Source organism: Bos javanicus, chromosome 1, assembly GCF_032452875.1.
Source record: "Bos javanicus breed banteng chromosome 1, ARS-OSU_banteng_1.0, whole genome shotgun sequence".
Taxonomy (NCBI): domain Eukaryota; kingdom Metazoa; phylum Chordata; class Mammalia; order Artiodactyla; family Bovidae; genus Bos; species Bos javanicus.
The window spans coordinates 118,206,523-118,228,920 of NC_083868.1; the positions used below are offsets into that span (position 1 = coordinate 118,206,523).

A 22,398-nucleotide genomic window follows, 5' to 3' on the forward strand; every position below is an offset into this window, starting at 1 on the left:
GTAAGAAACAGTCATGATATGAGGAAGAAAGTGCCATAAGGTCCCTCGACTTCAACAAATATAGATCACCAACTCCATAAAGGACAGACTAGATTATGTATATATATTATATATATAATATATATATATAAACAGATATCAAGTGTGTTCTTGAAACAGATCCTTTTACAATTGATTATTAAGGACTTCTTTAGATATCTTTTTGATTTCACTCAAGGTATTAAGTGAAATGAGAGGCAAATAAAGGACAGAGATATAAGCTACCTACCAAAAGGATCCAAAGCACTAACCCTGTCTAACTCTAATGGGATACAGACTTGGGACCACGCTCAAGAGCCATCAGCCCTTGAGAAGTCAAATCTACCTCCACTACTTAGTGCAATAAACTTGGAGCAAATTGCTTTTCTTCCTTAATCCTCAGTTTCCCCAAGTTTAAAACAAAATAGCAACAATATTTTTCTCATATGTAAAATAATTTTAAAATGCTTAACACCATGATGATACAAAGAAATGGGTAAAATAAAAGCTATTCTTCTTATTAGCATCATCAACAACCATTTTCTTTAGAAAGATTTTCTAAAGCTTTGAAAAAATTAAAAATAAAAATACTCCAGCCTGAAGTTGCTTACTCTGGTTCTATTTAGCTATATAATCTTTCCTAAAACTAGTTTCCGAAATATTAATAGTTTCACACCATAAGAATATGGCTAGATATGTAGTAGAATTTTCTTAGAGCAAAGATCTGAAAAGTATCTAACACATGTTAATACTTGTGTTAATGTGTATCTAACACATTAACATCTAACACATGCTAATACTTGTGTTAACACTTCACTTTTAAAGTAACAGTTTTTTTTAAATAAAAATAAACCCAGACTAACCTCTTATTGTACCACCTTTGAACCATTTGGTAAAATTGAGGGTTATTATTTGCATACTGGTTAAATAAAATGAAAATTGGGTATGTAAATATATATAATAGTTTTGAATACTTTGAAAACTATATACATATAATTCTAAATACTTACTATGGCAAGAAATGTGAAATATATCACCTTATAATCACTGCATAGAGATATGTCTCAAAGTTTCTTTATAATATCAATACTTCTAAAATTAATTTTAAAAATAATTCCCAGAAGGTCTAATATTAGCTCTGTTTTAGTTATCAGCATAACAATGATTCAAAATTCTACAGTAATTCAATAAAGACCTGCATCAAGCTGCAAAGACTAAGGGAAAGCCCAGAAAGTCAAATTCCTAAGAATAAAGGAATGCCCAAGTGTTCAGCAGACTGGACTTGAATAGTAGGTAAGAGAAATGAGGCTCATGTAGTCAACCCTACTCAGGCAAGAGTAAAATTCCCTTCTACATTACCCTGACTCTAAAACTACCTCACCAGTGAAAGTTGGACTTCTGAAAAAGATAATAATGTGGGTTAATCAGAACAATTCTATCTTACCACCAAACAAACAAACAAGAAATCTAAATCTGCAAATGCCTCAAAGAATTAATATGTTGTCTCTCTGTGGGTGCACTTAGTCACTAAGTCATGTCTCATTCTGAAACCCCATGGACTGTAGCCTACCAAGACTCCTCTGCCCTGGGGATTTTCCAGGCAAGAATACTGAAGTGGGATGCCTTTTCCTTTTCCAGGGGATCTTCCTGACCCAGGGATCAAACCCATATCTCCTGCATTGGCAGGCAAGTTCTTAACCACTGAGCCACTAGGGAAGCCTTTATAGTCTCTATGACTCCTATGAAATAGCAGGCTGACACAGAGTAAGCACTCATTAAATATTTCTAGAATGAGAAAATGTGTAAGTGCTTAAATTAATAGCTCATATTATAACAGTACAAATACAAGAGAGAAAATTGTGTGTGTGTTAGTTGCTCAGTCGTGTCCAACTCTTTGCAACCCCATAGATTATAGCCGGTCAGGGTCATCTGTCCATAGAATACTCCAGTTAAGAATATTGTTGTGGGCAGCCATTTCCTTTTCCAGGAGATATTCCTGACCCAGGGATCAAAGCTGGGACTCTAAGTTTTTTTTAATGAATTAAAATAGCATAAATAGTTCACCAACATAGGACCTACTGCTCTGATGTTTGGAATAATGACAAGAAAACCAACCAGCCAACAGAACCGTTACAAGGAGTGTTCTGTAGTCATGCGAGGAAAAGTCAACAAGTGTGTGCATGTTTTAATGTTAGGTGGATTTTGTTATCCAACTAAAATTTTAAAAATGCCAACCTCTACAGTCTTTTACCCATAGATTTTATTGCTTTCCAAGGAGAGAAAAAAAAAAATCTCTCAAAAAGGACATAATAGTTTCTAAACCTTATTTGCTACTTATTTATTAACCTATTATTTATTCATTACATTTTCATAGCAGGACAGATTTCACTTAGCTTTTATTTAAACTAAAGTATACTTGGTTGGGGTTGCTATTAATTTATCTGATGCTTTAATGACCATTTAATTGTTCCTAAAAAAGCTAGACAAGTAACAACAGAGAAATATTTCTCTCACAAATCCAAAAAGCAAGTGTTTCCAGAGGTACAATTTAAGAAATACAAAATTTATATCAAAAGCTGTTCTCTCCTTATATAAAACTTAACTTTTACTTTTCTTTTTAAAGCCAACTAATACACAAAGTCACTGAAATTACAAATTGACTTGTTTCCCTGAAAAATATGTATTTGTGAGCAAAGATACAACATGTTAGGATACAGAGAAAAGTGGTCCCAGAAACCATGATAAAGTGTATGTAAAACAACATAGTTCAGTTTAGTAAATATTTGTTGAATTTACATAACACGTAAGGTACTGTGTATTGGGCACAATGCAGAACTTAAAGGTGAATCAGAAACAATCATTATCCTCAAAGAGACTCAATACTCCCGGACATCCAAACAGGTCAGGTGCTTTCTAGCTTCTCTATTTGCTCAAGCTACCATCTCTGCCTGGAACAGCCTTTGGGTTCTGAATCCCTCATCAGGCTTCAAATTCCACGACCTCCATGAAGCCGGTCCTGTCCCATGCCCTATTCTAATGCCCTGGTCCCATGACCTCCATGAAGCCGGTCCTGTCCCATGCCCTATTCTAATGCCCTGGTCCCATGACCTCCATGAAGCCGGTCCTGTCCCATGCCCTATTCTAATGCCCTGGTCCACATGTTGTCCCAAGCACCCATATAGCTGCTTCCCACTTGGTATTTATACCTGTTATATTGTTCTTAAAGATCTTCTGTAGTATCTTATATTTATGCATTATACATACTACCCCATTTATAAAACAAGGCTTTATGGGGTTCTTTAATCTTCTGCAGTTGTCTATGTGTAAAGAAGGGACAAAATATTACTCTTAAAAGAGGCTTTCTGAACTGCATTGTTAAAAATCACCAATATAAATTAATGGCTTTACAGCAATCTGTTATGCGTGTAACTAAGTCTAGCCAGCAGTTTCTGAAAACTGCATTGAGCAACTGAGGAAATATGTTTCTTTCACGTATCCAAAATGCAATTGGTTCCATAAATACAATATAAAATTAGATTAATATCAAAAGCTGTTCTCTAATTAAAAAATAAAATTCTTAATATAGAAAACCACTAAAATAGGAAGGAGTTTTGTAAGCACAAGTGTGAATTCCAGAAAATAGAAACATGTTTCAAAAATTTAATAAGAAGGCTTCCCCAAGACTTTTGTTGTTGTTACTGATTTTTAAAATAAAGTAATGAAATTAAATCAAAGAAACACATTAACATATGGACCAATGGGCTTACGAATACAAACAAGGAAAATATATTCATGTTATGAACTGCAAAAATCATGTGTCAGTCAAATTAAATTACATTTTTAACTATGCAGCAGCTGGTATTTTCAAAAACACAGGAGGCAGAAATAAGGCCTAAATCATCAGTAAGCATGTACAAGGTTTCACATTCATAAAATGCAATCTCAAACATGTTGTCAGATGGAAGCATAGAACTCAAAGATTCATTAATATAAAGCAGACACAGTGAACAAACCTAAATTTCAAAATAGCGATCAAACAGAAAATTTCACAAAAAGACCTTCTGAATTGAACTGCAAATGTGCCTTTTTAAGGAGACTCAAATTGTGCTAAATGTACTAGTTTACATCTAATCAACCAATTAACTGCAACTAAATTATGTAGACCAGGTAGCACCTGACCACAAATTTTAAAGAAATATGGGCCTGCCGACTTGTTATTGTAAATAGCCAGCATACCAGAAGACAGCGGACTGCTAATGGAAGAACCTTCAATGAGACAGGTTCTAAAAGGAATCCTGGGAATGAAATAATAGTTCACCTTATTTCCAGACTGGATGAACTGGTGATATTGACACTAATAAACAGACCTTGTAAGAAGAAAGAATTCACTGTGCTGTCAAGATGATCATAAGTAGAAATTTTTTAAGGGACACACAGGCATGAGGAGGTGGAGCAAACTGTTGACAGAATATATACAACAAGGTTCCAGACCAAAGGCTCTCTCTATGAATAAAAGAAGCCTCTATGTGCTGGTCCCTTACATATACTATCTCTAATATCTGATAGAACTCTACCATGTAGATATTCTTTTTCAATATTTTAGAAATGAATATACCCTAAGGTCACACTTAGGCAGAGCTGAGATTTGAAAACAATTTTATTTGATTAGATAGAGAAGCATGGAGTTTACCAATGAATCAGAATGAGAAATAGGATCACTAACCTGATTTAACATTTTACAAATGTCTAAAAAGAGGGATTAAGAAAGAGATCACTTTAAGGGATTACTTTCTTTAATACTAAGTACCAAAACTCACAGGACATTAATCTTAAAATCTTATGGGCAAAATAAAATATATACAAATCAGAATATAAGCCAAAAAGAAAAGTGCTCAAATAGTGTGGTAGAGTTTATAAAAACTTAGAGAGGGAAAAGTTATATTGAAGTACATATGGCAGATTTTATAGGACCTGAAACATTTTAATAAAGAGATGAAATCTGCATCAACAGGAAAGAGTTGTGGGGAAATTTCTCATGTGAGAGAGAGAGAGAAATAACAAGGCAAAAGGCAGGACTGAGCAAGGCATACTAAAAACAAAACACAAAGAAGGACCTTCATAAGTGAAAAAGAGTGTTACAGAAAGGAAGACTCTAATTCCAGCAGAGGAGTTAAAATTATACTCTTGGAAGGAGATTATTTGGATTCAAATTCTGACTCTGTTATATACAAGCCGTATAAACTTGAGCAAATAACTTCTGTAAAATGAGCATAATAATACACCCAACTTAAAGAGTCATTCTGAGGATTAAATTACTAAATATATGGAAAGCACTTAAAATAGTGCTTAAACAGTCCCTGGCACATATTAAATAAGTGCTAGTTATGATTACTGTCATTGCTGTTCAATTTTACAGCTGCTATTGGAGAGTCAGAGGTTAGGAGAGATGGGAAAAAAGGACAGATAGTACTGTATCTTGAAGGCCATTCAGTAAAGTAGACGTGGGGTCTTCCCCGTTAAGGGCTCACATTTCCTTCTCCAGGGGATCTTCTCAACCAGGGATCGAACGCAGGTCTCCCACATTGCAGGCAGACTCTTTACCATCTGAGTCACCAGGAACCTTAAGGGTTCACAACAGGCACTTGAATAAGGAGGTGACATGTCTAAAACAATGTTTTAGAACAATCTGGTAATACTTTGATATGGAGAAGGTAGACTGAAGATTTGGAAGCTGTTATGACAAGGCAGGATGATTGCAATGATGTGAAAGAACAATATTTTCATTCTTCTTCAAAACCAACTTTTGAATCTAGGAAACTTAGGAATGTACTTAACCAAAAATGCGAAAGCTGAGAAACACAGCTTGTTTTCATAAGGAAGAACAAGAGAATGGTTCTGAGCACACTAAATTTGAGAGGTAGGGAGGTTTCTATATACAGATTTCCTAGGTAGGTAGAATATAAAATATCAGGACCTGAGATTTAAATGTACATATTTTCAGCAAATTAATCATTCAACAAATATCTGGAATAAAGATTGCTGCCTGGTTGTGAAAAATAATTAAACTTCCAATAAAACATAATCCATTCACAGTTTTATATATCTTACAGTCTTCAATGTCCTTTAAGTTCTATACATGAACTAAACTTAAGTACACTTTAATTTTCCCCTGAGAGGATACACTACAAATAAGTAAATCTGCGTATACTTATTTCTAGTATACCTGCAAGAATGCTAAAAATGTTATGAGGTAACTTTTCTTGATGAAAGAGAACCATGAAAAGAACCTCATTATTATATCAGACAGTAGTCTGGATGTTTGTGTAAAATGAGACACACTTGAAACAATTTTTTTATTTGAAATGTATTTAAAGTTCTGAAGTCTTTAACTGAATTCTAGTGTTGTTTTTCCCTTGCATAAGGAATAATTTTAATGTATAAGGAATAATTTTAATGTTTGAACAATAGTGAAAAGGCCAGCTAAAAACAAAGATTATTTCAGACAGATACTCCATGAACACCATACATGCATCCCCTACAGATGCCCTGTGTTTCTGATGTTATCTGCCTTCAGGTGCCGGGCAAAAGATGTTTGAGAGTAGTAGCCATTTAAAATATATCCTCTTCTAATTTGAATGATAATACAACCTTTAGTTCATTATTTCAACATTTTTATTAAGTGTTAAAAGGTCATTAATTTTAATTGGGAAGTTGAAAGAAAATACTATACTGAAATATTTCAGACTGTACTTCATGCAGAATTAAAATATGTGATTTATATGTGGAATCTAATATATGACACAAATGAACCTATATATGAAACAGAATCAGAATCAGGGACACAGGAAACAGATTAGTGGTTGCCAAGGGGGGAGAGTGGTAGGAGAGGGATGGATGGAGATTTGGGGATCAGCAGATGCAAACTGGTATATATAGAATAGATAAACACAAGGCCCTATTGTAGAGCACAGGGAACTATATTCAATACCCTGTGATAAACCATAATGGAAAAGAATGTGTATATGTACAGCTGAGTCATTTTGCTATATGGCAGTAATTAACACAGCATTGTAAATCAACTATACTTTAATAAAAACAAAACAAAAATGTGATCTAGGGGGAAATTTCAGTGATGACTTATAGTTTTCTTTACTAAAGAAGTAGTAAGACTAGAAGTAGAGGGACTTCCCTGGTAGTCCAGGGGTTAAAACTTGGTGTTCCCAATACAGAGAGGGTGGGTTTGATCTCTGGTGGGGGGACTAAATCCCATTTGCAGCACAGCAGGACCAAAAAGAAAGAAAGAAAGAAAGAACAGAAGTAGAGAAAGATGTAATAAATATTAGGGAAATTCAACTATTCTGGCTTATGTATAAATAAGAAAACTACATCTATCTAGAGATGTAATTGACTGCTTAATTAACACCAGGAAGAGAATGATGAGATATTCTTAAACTCCCATCAATCAGGTGATACCTTCAGTGATTAAAAAGCACTGTATTTTCTTCTTGCTCTCAATCTGCTTCCCTGCCGAAGGGTATGTACTCCATATTATCAGATAGGATATACTACCTAATTATGTACGTGTGTATATATATATATATACACACACACACACACATAAAACATATATACTAATACTGTATATTATTATAGTTATTTATCAATTATCAATAATAAATTTCCTAAGCATGGTAACTGTGTTTTGTGAACATGGAGGAGAATGCTGCTGTGGGAAAGAGAGGAATAAGGCATAAAAGATTCAACTCTTAAAATAGTTAAAGACAAAATATTAATACTTGGGAATTATTAACAACGTTAACTTCTGCAGGATACCTCTGTTTTCATCTTTGTTATTATACACACCACAAGATTTTGTCTTGAATGAGTTATTTTTTTAATACCCATCTGGGTACTTTAACAACCTGATACATTTTAATCAAGCCAATGTCACATAATTAACCTTACACAGAGTAATTTTCAACTTCCACAGTTCATTAAATGACAGAAATGTACACTATCTCAGCATGTTCTCAAAAATATGATAAAGCCAAAGTCCCACTGTCTTAATAGAAATCACAGCACTAGAAATCTAAATTTGTGATAATTTAAAGTATTACATTAAAAATTAACAAAAGATCAGTTTCATGTGTGTCAGCAAAAAGCATTAATTATCAGAAAATTAATCCTGACATCACCTTGAAAAATAAGAGATCTGATAAAATAACATCTAGAGCTCTTTGAATGCCAGACTTCATGTTTCCTAAGGAACCATCTTGTTCACTAGCATGTATCTCCAGCCTAGAAAAATCTCTCACATAAATACTTATTTAGTCAAACCAAATCATAACTAAGGCAACTATCTATCAAGTTCTACCCAGAAAGATATATGCCATAAAAATGCATTTATGGCTTAGTTCCCTCTTAAAAACATACCAAAAATTTTACTTCAGTCATTGTGGATAAAAAATTTTTCTGAAATATTTTGCGTCTTGCTAGCTGTCTCAATTAAAAGACAACAAATGTGATTTGACCTTTTCCAATGACTTGGGATCATCATGAACATCTTTACTAGATCCTAGCTGGTTTTTCTCCTCAATGTTAAGTGTCACTTCCTCTCTCTCTGTATTTAGACAACTAGTAGTCATTAACCTTGCTCCACTCTTACAGTCTTTTCTAAAATACAGAAACAAAGGAGAAAACCTGATTAGAATTCTATTCTTTTAAAAAAAAAAGTACAGAAAAAGTTCCAAGAAAAAGTCACCAGGAAAAGTACATGGTTTTAAAAGCTGGAATTTTATGACATTATGGTGGTACAAAGGCATGCTTCCTTCTTTTATTTTAGTTATATACTAAGAGCATTGACCTTTTGATAAATGGCATGTTACAAACATACAAGTTTATTTCTTACTTAGGCTGGGAGATAAATTGAATTTGTTTCATTAGAAAATTTTGGGGGTGCAGGGCTGGTAAAATTTGCAAAATCAGCAAAGCCATACTTACTCGTTTCAAGTAGACCAGAAAACAAACGAGAATCCATGGAACTTTAAAAATTAATTAAAGATCTTATGTTATATCCTTGTGACAGATTTTAAAGTCAATCTTTGTACATGGGAAAGCAATTCTAAATATTGAGGGTACTGAACACTGTAGATAATAAAATAATTTAGTAAACCTGGGTGAACTTTTTTTAATAAAAGGAAATTTCATATACCAAAGTATTTTAGCTAATATAGGTAAGTACTGTTTTATGAAATTTATTATAGGCTGTGTGCTATATATATACTAGGGGCACATGTGTAAAAATAAATTTCTTAATATAGGTTGCAGTCAAAAAAGTTTGAAACCCATATAGGTGAGTTTTTAATGTTCTGTAGATTGTCGGCAATCAGAAAATAGATTGTGCTTTTCCAACAATATTATTGTGTAACATACCATCACAAAATCAAAGTCATTAATGTATAGGTTGTTGAATGTGGCGGTTTCCAATGTAGTTTTAATATTATACCTAGCACGTGATTAGTACTAAAGATTAAAACTAAAAGTGATGCTTTTCTCTTGGTGTCATTAAGAAAACCCAAATAAACCTTTACGTAGCTATTTCTGATGCTTGCTATTAAAGAAGCTTTTCTTTAAAAAACTTTTATATAATGAACTATACCAATTAAACTATTAGTTAAAAGCTGCCTAAATATTTAATTTTGAGAATCGCAATTTAAATTTAACAAAAGTATCCCTAAAGTATCCTCTAGTTATCTATGTATATTAAAGTGCATATTAAAACGAAGGATCCAAACTAAGTCCCGATTTTTTAGATACTAACAGGATTCATATTCCAATCAAATCTTATTTCTCATCCTAACAACAGCAGTAGCTCCATTTTAACCCAATCACCATGGTTAATAACGTTTTTTGGAAGAAATTATTGTGAAACAAAAGGATAAATCTAACTTGCTATCAGCCTACTAGGAATGAATTCTGGTGCTCAGCGCCCCCTAGTGACAGATCTCTGCGTATACTCCTCCCTCTACTGCCTACTCATTTTGGGGCTCTAAGCACTATACTGTAAGCTCAGCACACAGATCTGCATAAAAATATAAGTCCTACTGCCAAGAAACTGAAGTGAGAAAAGATATACCCATGGGTTTTGTTTTTTTTTTTTTAGGCTAGAATCAAGCAAGAGGGGTAAAAATATTATGGGGCAAAAAGAAAGAATCTCTAAAGAAACAGGAAATGCACAGTAATGCTGGCTGGGATTTGCTCTGGCTTCAGCCAAGAATCTTTCCTATCACAAACTTTTCAAACACAGGACAGAAAATGAGCACCTTTAATTAGCAGTCACTTTGTGGTACACTTAACATCATTTTATTAAAACATCTGAAATTATCATAAGAATTCTCCAAATAGGAAGTTCCTTCACGAAAACAAGCTATTAATACAAGTCTAACATAATCCGTAAATGAAATAAAATCTAAAAGATTTACCTAACAAAGTCTCCAATGAAGTCTGGTTACGTTAGTAAGTAACAGGTCTCTCTTAAGCTAAATAGTGAGTGCTCAGATATTTATTTTACTATTTAAATTGCAACTTAAATGGTACATACATACATTATGAACAGTCTTTCTGTGTTATGCTATGTTTGAAAACACAAAAGGTAAAAAGTCAAAAAAGCATCACACGGATGCTGGGTGGTTGTGGAGCCTGGCCTCTTCTGTCCACCCTGGCTATACAGTGGGTTTTGGCACTTCCAGTTGTAATCTGAGAACTGGAGCACTACTTTACTGTCCAACCTCTACAGATGCTCTGCAGAAAATGTAGTGTAACTCTGCTTCTAAGTATTTCCAAATGCCAACTGAAAAAAAAATTCTCTGGAAAACAGATTTTCTTTTCTCTCAGAATTGCCAACAGAAAACAACAATAACTCAACCATCAGCCTGGACACAAACTACACTCTTTCCCAATCTGGATATCTAACACAGGGAAAGAAATTGTTTTCCCTGTAAGGGAAAGAGATGAAGTAAAGAAACTCATGGAGGAGACTTAAGAGGACAGAGATAACTGTCGAAATGTAGCTATGTTCTTTCATCTGAAGAAGTAAGAAGAAATTAAGAAGTAAAATTTCTTTCTCAAATGATCAAAGCAATGAAGATGAGAATGGAACAATAGTAAGCAATTCAGGTTTAATGTAAAAACTGTTAATTCTATCTATAGGATAAAAATTTCTGGAAACATTACAGTACAGTAGGGAATAAGCAATTGTTGAAATAAGATCCAGAACTGTGGCAAGCAATCCTACCAAGATTAAATCCAACATCATTCTTTCCTGCACATATTCCAGAATCACTACAGTACACACTGGAAGAGCTACTTCACCTGAAAGCGGATAACATCAGAAACACGGGGCATCTGTAGGGGATGCGTGTACGGTGTTCACGGAGTATCGTCTATCTGTCTGATGTTTTCACTCTCATTAAAAGGAATTCAGTGACATAAGCCATCTTTCCCTCTTTCTTTAGATTCCATCTTCTTAACTAGACATTTAATTTAATGTGTACCTGAATAATCTGAATAACTTTATTTTAAAGGAAACGTGTGTGGAATCTATGACAAAGGAGTTAAGAATATACAATGGACAAAAGAGAGTCTCATAAATAATTGGTGCTGGGAAAATCTGACAGCTACATACATAGAAAACAATGAGATTAGAACATCCCCTCATACCATATACTAAAATAAACTCAAAAAGGATTTGAGACCTGGATTTAAAACCTGAAATCATAAAACTCCTAGAAGAGAACACTAGCAGAATATTCTTTGACATAAATCAGATCAATGATGTTTTGGATTTGCCTCCTAAGACAAAAGAAATAAAAAGCAAAAATAAACCAATGGGACTAAATTAAACTTAAGGCTTTTGCATAGCAAAGGAAATCACTGCTAAAACAAAAAGATAACCCACTGAGTGGGAGAAAATATTTGCAAATGATATGATCAATAGGGGGTCAATATCTCAAGTATATAAACAGTGCATACAACTCAGTATAAAAAACAAAGAACCCAATTAAAAATTGGGCAGAAGACCTGTATAGACATTTTTCCAAAGAAGACATACAAATGGCTAACAGGTACATGAAAAGATGCTCAATTATGATCAGTTTCCCTCATAATAGCTAATTATGAGGGAAATTCAAATAAAAACCACAATGAGATAACACCTGTTTGTCAGAATGAAAGGTGAAAGTGAAAGTAGCTCGTGTCCGACTCTCTGTGACCCCATGGACCGTATAGTGAATTCTCCAGGCCAGAATACAGGAGTGGGTAGCTGTTCCCTTCTCTAGGGGATCTTCCCGATCCAGGGATTGAATCCAGATCTCCTGCATTACCGGCAGATTCTTTACCAGCTGAGCTACCAGGGAAGCCCCTTTTGTCAGAATGGCTATCATCAAAAAGTTTACAAGTAACAAATGTTGTCAACAATATAGAGAAAAGGGAACCCTCATGCACTGTTGGTGGGAATGTAAATTGGTTCAGCCACTATGGAGAATACCTCGGAAGCTCATCAAAAAACTATAAATAGAATTACCATATGATCCAGCAATCCCATTCCTGGGACTATATCTGAAGAAAACAAAACACTAATTTGAAAAGATACATGCACCCCAATGTTTGCAGCAGAATTATTTACAATAGCCAAGGTATGGAAGCAACCTAAATGTCCGTCAATAGATGAATGGCTAAAGAAGATGCAGTATACAACTAAAAATGAAAAAATAATGAAATTGTCCCATTTGCAAAAACATGGATGGTCCTAGAGAGTGTAATGCTAGTGAAATAACTCAGACAGAACAAGACAAATACTTAATGTTATCACTTATGTGTGGAATCTAAACAATGAAACGAATGTATATAACAAAATATCAGTAGACAGTGGCTCAGACGGTAAAGCGTCTGCCTACAACGCAGGAGACCCAGGTTCGATCCCTGGGTCGGGAAGGTCCTCTGGAGAAGGAAATGGCAACCTACTCCAGTACTCCTGCCTGGAAAATCCCATGGATAGAGGAGTATGGTAGGCTACAGTCCATGGGGTCGCAAAGAGTCAGACACAACTGAGCAACTTCACTTGGTCACTTGATTGGAGAGGGAAGGGGCAAGATAGGGATATGGGATTAAAATAGGTAAGCAACAAAGACATATTGTACAGCACAGGAAAATAAAGCTAATATTTTATAATAACATTAAATGGGAGTATAATTCTTAAAAGTTTTGAATCACTGTGTTGTACACCTGAAACCAATATAATATTGTAAATCAACTATACTTCCAATAAAAGAATGTGTGTTGAAGAGCTATGTAAATGAAGTTACTGGCATTATATGTTTTCACTAGGTTAGGGTAAAGTACATGTAATTTACTGTTTTTCAGCTTTTTCTTTCATTAAATATTACTTTCCTTGTAAAAGAAGAGAATTTGTTTCACTGTTTTAATACTGAATGAATTTTTATATAAAGGAACCTAATTATTAACACACAGATATTTTTACCAAAGGGTGGAAGAAAGAAAGAAATGAAAAAATTAATGCACTAGTAGCAAAGAGCTATCTGAATCCTATATGGGTAGAAATGCTTCCACCTACTGAGTATTATTTAACATGTTTCTTTGGTGAAATCTTTTATACAGGATTCCAAAGTAGATTAGTGACAAACATTATAGGTTACTTTATAGAAATATAGAAAAGAGTATGAAAATTTAAATAATGATATTATAGATGACTTTAATATATGAGTTTAACTTCTAATTAAGTTCATATCTACTTGCTTAGTACTACTGAAATAAAAGTGCAATTCTGAGAACACCATATACTGTACCAGCCTGGAGGCCTGAGAGAGGAGAATGAAAGGTAAGCTTAGAAAGAAAAACTAGATGCCTATCTTGTAAGAAGACAGAATTTAACTCCAAAATTTTTATTATTTGTTATTATAATAATAAGATCACACAAATAACCCAAAAATGTTTAAGTTAATTTTTTAATTATCATAACATATTTAGACCTAGAGAAAAATGTGGGATATATGACTATCTTGATTTAGAAATACTTCCAAGGGCATTCCAAGAACATTAAGTGAAATGAAAATGAAGCCAACAGAATGTTCCAATAATACTGTTTATTCCCTAATCTACTTAAATTTAATTTTAAGCCGTTAGGATTTTCTAAATATTCTAAATTCAGCAAATATTTATTAATCATCTACCAAGTGCCACACAATGATCTTTTCCCTCACAGAGGCTGACAGAGGATTAAACAAGCAATATATAAAAGAAGTGATCTGCTCTGCCTTGAAGATTAGGGAAGGTTTCAGATAGGAGATGAAACTTCATCTGAGACCTAAAACAAGCCAGGTAGACAAGCAAGGGAAGATACTCAAATGAAGGACACGGAAGAAACCGAGACAGAGGGGAAGAGACTGCTCAGCACCTACTGGGACTTGTAAATTCTTCATGGTTAAGGTAAGGGGACAGGCAAAGTACAGATGTGACTTGACTTTAGACAGACAGAAGTCAGGTCAAGTAGGGGTTTGTGCCCCAGTTAGGTTTTGTAAAAGTCTCAATCCAACAGAAAATGAGTACCAACATAGTCCTTGGATTGTATTCATTTGCAATCCAAATGTAACTCCATCTAATGAACCCCCTCCCTGAAATATGGAGGAAATAATATCTAAGTCCTTTCAGCCTCCTGCAGCTAGCTACATTTTTCGAAAATAATCACTAGAGCATTAAGCAGTAATAAGATTCAACAGAAGTACATGCACTACACCATTTCTGTTTACCAAGCTTCCCTTGAGTTCAGATGAAATAAAGCAAATCAACTATTTGAAGAAGTTGACTTAGCATTAAAACCACAAGGTAGAAACATTTTGGACTGCAATGGGAACAGACTTTTGATAACTAATCATTTTTTGACTATAAACACAGAAATCTGTGTAGTTTAGAAAAGTTCTATTTTAAGTGATTATTTTAACATTCTTGAAATAACCAAGTATTTTTACAAAAATGTTTAAATGTTATTTCCCACTGGGATGCCAATTCAAGTCTTTTGAGAACTCTCTGCCTCAGAATGCTATGAAGTCATTTTTCTAACTAGAAGATTTAATAAAGCCTTAATTTATTTACCAGAAAGCCAGAAATGTTTTCCTAATTTCAAACACTCACCAAAAACTAACATTTTCAAACAATTATATTTTGTCACAGTGAAGCACAAGTGAACAAAGATAAACAAAATAACATTGTTCTGCTTTTCCTCTAAAGTGCTGTATTTCTCAGAAGATACAGTTTTTGTCAGTGTAAGTAAAAGTGACTGTTTTCAGATTAAGCAGCTGGCATGTAATCAATAGTTATTACTGGCCTTCTGGACATTCCACATATCCAAATACTAATTCTGAATATGGGTTCTGCTATTATCTCTCCAGGGCAAGAAGACTAAAAGGCTCAAATGTGCTTCTCTAGACAAAAGATTAAAAAAAAAATTAAAACAGTAGTCTATTTTAAAATGTTACAAACAATTCAATTTTCTACCTTCCAAAAACTGTTAATTGCATTTCAGCGTCTTATTAGCTACCTTGAGTCACAAACCACTTGGGATAGTTTGCCTAGAAAATCTGTCATCTCCTTTATTGTAACATAGAGCTTTCACTCTTTTACTTTTAAGAGGGAATAAGAGAAGGTTAGGTTTCTTTAATCATAGCATAATGTTCTTCAAAAAAAGTCTAAAGATTTATAATAAGTAAATCTTGAAATACCCACCACCATTAATCATTTGAAGAATCTTGAGAGAATTTTATTTTTTACTTCTTTTCTCTTCTGCTATCTACAATGGAAAGGGCTCATTTCACCAAAGAAAGCTCTGTAAGATGGTGCCAGTTCTCATTTGTCTGAGATAATTTGGGTTTCACTTTGGATAGGAGGCATAGCAAAAAAAACCACTTTGTAGAGAAATATACCATGTTCATGGATTGGAAGAATCAATATAGTGAAAATGAGTATACTACCCAAAGCAATTTATAGATTCAACGCAATCCCTATCAAGCTACCAACAGTATTCTTCACAGAGCTAGAACAAATAATTTCACAATTTGTATGGAAATACAAAAAACCTCGAATAGCCAAAGCGATCTTGAGAAAGAAGAATGGAACTGGAGGAATCAACTTACCTGACTTCAGGCTCTACTACAAAGCCACAGTTATCAAGACAGTATGGTACTGGCACAAAGACAGAAATATTGATCAATGGAATAAAATAGAAAGCCCAGAGATAAATCCACGCACATATGGACACCTTATCTTCGACAAAGGAGGCAAGAATATACAATGGATTAAAGACAATCTCTTTAACAAGTGGTGCTGGGAAATCTGGTCAACCACTTGTAAAAGAATGAAACTGGACCACTTTCTAACACCATACACAAAAATAAACTCAAAATGGATTAAAGATCTAAACATAAGACCAGAAACTATAAAACTCCTAGAGGAGAACATAGGCAAAACACTCTCCGACATACATCACAGCAGGATCTCTATGACCCACCTCCCAGAATATTGGAAATAAAAGCAAAAATGAGCAAATGGGACCTAATTAACCTTAAAAGCTTCTGCACATCAAAGGAAACTATTAGCAAGGTGAAAAGACAGCCTTCAGAATGGGAGAAAATAATAGCAAATGAAGCAACTGACAAACAACTAATCTCAAAAATATACAAGCAACTCCTACAGCTCAACTCCAGAAAATAAACGACCCAATCAAAAAATGGGCAAAGAACTAAATAGACATTTCTCCAAAAAGACATACAGATGGCTAACAAACACATGAAAAGATGCTCAACATCACTCATTATCAGAGAAATGCAAATCAAAACCACTATGAGGTACCATTTCACACCAGTCAGAATGGCTGCGATCCAAAAGTCTACAAATAATAAATGCTGGAGAGGGTGTGGAGAAAAGGGAACCCTCTTACACTGTTGGTGGGAATGCAAACTAGTACAGCCACTATGGAGAACAGTGTGGAGATTCCTTAAAAAACTGGAAATAGAACTGCCTTATGATCCAGCAACCCCACTGCTGGGCATACACTGAGAAACCAGAAGGGAAAGAGACACGTGTACCCCAGTGTTCATCGCAGCACTGTTTATAATAGCCAAGACGTGGAAGCAACCTAGATGTCCATCAGCAGATGAATGGATAAGAAAGCTGTGGTACATATACACAATGGAGTATTACTCAGCCATTAAAAAGAATACATTTGAATCAGTTCTAATGAGGTGGATGAAACTGGAGCCTATTATACAGAGTGAAGTAAGCCAGAAGGAAAAACATAAATACAGTATACTAACGCATATATATGGAATTTAGAAAGATGGTAACAATAACCCGGTGTACGAGACAGCAAAGAGACACTGATGTATAGAACAGTCTTATGGACTCTGTGGGAGAGGGAGAGGGTGGGAAGATGTGGGAGAATGGCAATGAAACATGTAAAATATCATGTAGGAAACGAGTTGCCAGTCCAGGTTCGATGCATGATGCTGGATGCTTGGGGCTGGTGCACTGGGACGGCCCAGAGGATGGTATGGGGAGGAGGAGGAGGAGGGTTCGGGATGGGGAACACATGTATACCTGTGGCGGATTCATTTGATATTTGGCAAAACTAATACAATTATGTAAAGTTTAAAATAAAATAAAATTGGAACAAAAAAACCACTTTGTAACTATTCTCAATATACTGTAGCATACAGTATGGTGCTGAATTAAGCTTTTGTCAGTATTCAGTCCTAGCACGCTACATCAGGAATAAGAAAATGAGCTCTTTTTCTAACTATTTTCTTAAGTCAATTTATTCATAAAAAAATTGTGGCTACACATGAATGAACCACTATTGAGTATCCACAAAGAGCTATTAATTTGCAATTCAGAAAAGAAGTACCATACATAAATTGTAAATGATTGGTTTCTGCTAACATACTTACTACAAAACTTAATCATCAATTTGGAAGTCAGAAAAGTACAGTCATGGATTTCTGATCTGAAGATTATAGCTAATAAAGCTAATAGCCTGTTCACCAGTGATCACCATTAAAAAAGAAATTTTCTTTGGAATGAGATTCCAGTTGTTTTCCCAGTAATCATGATGACTTTATCCACTCACCCTACCTTGACAGGTGATCTGTAATTCATAAGCTTGTGTATTTATGAAACTTATTTTGTATACATTATACACTGGCATGACAACACTGTCCTTTATAAGCCAAATTAAAAATTTTACATATCAGTTGACATGAGTTACTATATCACAGTGTGACTTATCAGCCAATGATTAGTTTCTGAAAGGTGAGAACTGAATTCATGTGTTAATTTGACTGGGCTAAGAGATGTCCAGACAGCTGGTAAAATATTTAGGCAGGTGTCTGTGAGGGGGTTTTTGAAGTGTTTGTCATTTCATTCAGTAGACTGAGGAAAGAAGATCCACCCTCAACAATGTGAATAGGAATCATCAAATTCCTAGAGGTTCCAAACAGAACAAAAGATGAAGGGAAGGGTGAATTCCCTCTCTCTGTTCTTGACATCCACATTCTCCTGCCCTTAAACTTCAGAGCTCTTAGTTCTTGGGTCTCTGGACTCTAGGACTATACCATCAGATCCCCTGGTTCTCTGGCTTTCAGACCCTAACTGAATTACACCACTGGTTTTCCTAGTTATCCAGCTTGCAGACAAGTAGATTACAGGACCTCTCAGCCTAGTACAGTCAGCACCTTTGCCATCTTTACCCTTATTCTATTTTATACCAATAATGAAAGAATGAATAAAACATTGATGGTTAATAACTACTGCTTAGTTACTGTGTGCAAGGCATTGTCTGACAAGCATTCAACACTGATTATTACATTTGATCCTTATAACAATTCTAGGAACATTTATAATTCTATTTTACAGATAAAGAAATTGAGGTACACAGAGATAAGAATAACTTGTCTAAGATCACACTACTATAAATGATAAAGATGTGATTCAAATGTATGCAATCTGTTTCCAGATCTTGAATACAACTAATACGTCTCCCTCAGTAAATTAATAATGTCTTGTAAATTTAATATAACTGAAAGAAATCATTAGAAATAATATGAGTAGAAATCTTTCACTTTAAATGTCTATAATATATTCTGTTGTATATTTGTGAAGGAAAATTAACAAAGTTAAAAAATATGTACAGAATAGAACTTTATCCCATTAAGACTGTCTACACAATGAGTTATATAATAAGAAAGATTTTAACGTTTTCTTTCTAAGATTAGAATCCTCAATTAAAATGTTTTTACATATTCTTTATATGCAAGTGCTTTTAAAGAATACATTAGACATACAAGTAGAAGACTTACTATACTACAAAGTTTAACAAACTTTCATTGCTCTCCTACTATGCACTATAATACAAATTAGATATTTAAATATAGTTAAAACATGAATTTTAAACACAGTAAGCCTGCATATAAGTGAAATATATATAATAGAAAACAACAATGTGATAAAGAGATATAAAGGCGCATTGAGCTGGAATGATTTGTTCTGCCCGAGGGAGAGGAGAAAGAAAAGTAAGGCTTCCAGAAGAGGTAATGGTCTCAGTTAGCACTTAAATGAAATGGCCAGAAATATAGGTGATAAAGGTCATCTTAGAGATCTCGGACAGAGAAAACAGTATGTGTGAAGGCACAAAAACACAGCAAGTTGAGAGATTTCAGTAGGTGATATGGCTACAGCACAAAATTCAAGACAGGAAGTGGAAAGTGATGAGCTGGAATATTAGCTAAATCAGGAAATTCCATTAGAAATACTCAGACATGTATGTGATGAGGATCCACTGAAGGGATCGGAGGACTAACAAGCCCTCCTATCCATTCCTGAGTTGGGTTTTACTCCAGAAATAATTATTTAATGATAGTATTTCCCTAAATGTTGTAGTGCAACACCTCCCATCCCCACCTAAAAAGAAAGTTACTTTAAAAAAATAAAAGGTATTGTAGTTTCAAATTACCAAAGACTGGACTAAGACAAATATTACATACCTTAATGATGCAATAAACCTTGAAATCAGCAGAATTAGCTTACTTTTCATTTCTTAGTGGAATGAAATTATCATATATTAATATAATATTTCATTTTTGTTGGAACAATCTGTAATTATTATAATTTAGTTCTAGATCAAATCTTAAAATGGTTTAAATTCAAACTACTATAAAAGCATAACAATTAGAAAGAGAAGGAAATCTAACACATTTGACTTCAAGCTCTATTTCCCATTTAAAGGCAAGCAAGAGTTTAAATTTGGAACTAATATACAATATAAAAACATTTATTATTTACAAAGTGCTCTACATTTTCAAACTCCTTTACAGTTATTATTTTATTCATTTAAAAAGTTTATTATGGAGGTGTAATTTCTTTCATGAAATGAAAGGAGCAGAGACAAAAAGGCAGGCACAGCAGGAGTCAGAGTAGCCTTACTTAACAGACAAATCATCTAAGATCAAGCATGGAAAGTACATGAAATGATATCCCACGTCTGTTCTCTAAACATGTAAGACACTCAGGTTTGAGATGGTTCAATAAAAGTAACAGGCCTCAATCTGGCTCTCCTGACAAGGAGACAATCCAAAAGCAGATTTTTAAAGATAGTATTAAAAAACAAAAAAACAAAATAAAATAAATAAAAAGACAAAAAACAAACCTTAAAATCTCACATCTTTAGAGCTGAATTGATGATAGTGAGGGAAGTCCTATGGCAAACTTTAACTATTTGAAATGCCAGCGTAACCCACTTCATGGAGACAAACTTTATACATGTGACAGTCAGCTTATTACAAAAGAGAATCCCAGCATCAACAAAGATATAGATACAGATGTTGTAATCATACTGGAGGGTTAAGACATAAAACTAAAGACTAACATTTCCATTTCTAGGTTAGATCAAGCAAGACCACGATTAAACCACAGTTCAAGATGCCCAATAACCATGTGGAAAGTCTTAGAATCAATAGTAATTAGGTAAAACTGCGAATCATAAAACTGATGGTGTTTTCCTCTTTGTACTGGCAGCTAAACGCTTAAATTTTATGGCAAATGAATAAGAGTTAAGTAAACTCATTCTTGTCTTTCCTTTCATTGTCTCCTCATTTTGTTTCTGTCCTTACTCCTTTATTTAATCTGAATGAATTGTGTAAACTTTCTTAAATCCTTTCTGAAACAAGAGAGAATTTAAACTAGCTGGCTAAACAAACAGTAACCAAAAAATGAAAATGGAAACATTACCTTTTCATCAAAATTACAATCAAGTCTTCTAATTAACACGATGAAAGTGCCAGATGAATTATCTCTTACTGGTGGAGGCACTATGGGTTCACAGGCATTCTCTGGTTTTGAGTTAATCAAAAAACCCTAAAAAAAGAATTAGCAATAAGTTTTCTCTCTGTTAAACTAAAAATTAAAAAAAAGGAATTCAACTTACTTCTATAAACACCTTTTGAATTTGCTCCCCACATTTTGCATTACGCTAGATGAATTATCTGGCAACTACAACAGTTTCTACCTGCAAACTGCTCACAACCTCAGAACTACTAATGTAGTATTTGGTTTCCTAAGCATTTTTTAAAATTCCATTTTTACTATTAAACTTAAAAAAATAATAATAACACATAAGTCCATCACCCCAGAGACAACCACTGTTAGCATGTTGATATTTTTCCAACAATGATTCACATTTCTAAATCAAGTGAATACTTTTTAAAAAGTAACTACTGATTTTCTTTCATCAAACAATAAAATGCACAGCATTTCTAGGAATTTATTCTATAGAATCACTGGTCTGGGTATATAAAGGTGTATGTAGAAAGATGTTCCCTCTTACATTGCTTTTAACCAGAAATTATGCACATCAATATGGCAGCCATTTAAGAAATTATAATATATTCTTTCAGTGGAAAATAACAGAATCACTAAAAGGAATAAGATAAATCTATACATATTAAACTGAAAAGGCATTCACAAAATAATTACCAATTAAAAAAAAAAAACAGCAAGTTGCTCTCCCCAAAATACAGAATGGTTTGACATCTAAAATGTATTAATATAAAAGGTTATATTAATAGTTTAAAACAGAAAAACCAAAATCAATAGATACAAAACACTGAATAAACACATAAAGATATTATCAAAGTCTTCAAATTCATTTATAAGAAGTGAGTAATTTTATAACTTTATCAACAAAGGTCCGTCTAGTCAAAGCTATGGTTTTTCCAGTAGTCATGTTATGGATGTGAGAGTTGGACCATAAAGAAAACTGAG

At 33.9% G+C, this 22,398-nt stretch overlaps 1 protein-coding gene and 1 long non-coding RNA gene across 5 annotated transcripts in view; both read right to left on the reverse strand.

Moving 5' to 3' along the window:
* LOC133248695 (uncharacterized) lies at nt 1-21,360 on the reverse strand. Its single transcript, XR_009736777.1, has 3 exons — nt 17,768-21,360; nt 3,127-15,992; nt 1-3,018 (listed from the first exon to the last, which is right to left on the reverse strand). It is a non-coding gene; the product is annotated as an uncharacterized LOC133248695 (long non-coding RNA).
* Nucleotides 1-22,398, reverse strand: part of RNF13 (ring finger protein 13) — a 129,494-nt gene that overhangs the window by 62,173 nt on the left and 44,923 nt on the right. The window contains exon 4 of one of the 4 annotated variants that reach the window (XM_061419023.1): nt 21,367-21,492. The exons of 2 other annotated variants lie outside the window; for them this stretch is intronic. In XM_061419023.1, the coding sequence (XP_061275007.1) occupies nt 21,367-21,492 (126 nt within the window). Of the gene's footprint in view, nt 1-21,366; nt 21,493-22,398 lie in introns of those variants that run through there. One more of the 4 variants, XM_061419031.1, reaches the window with a different exon arrangement.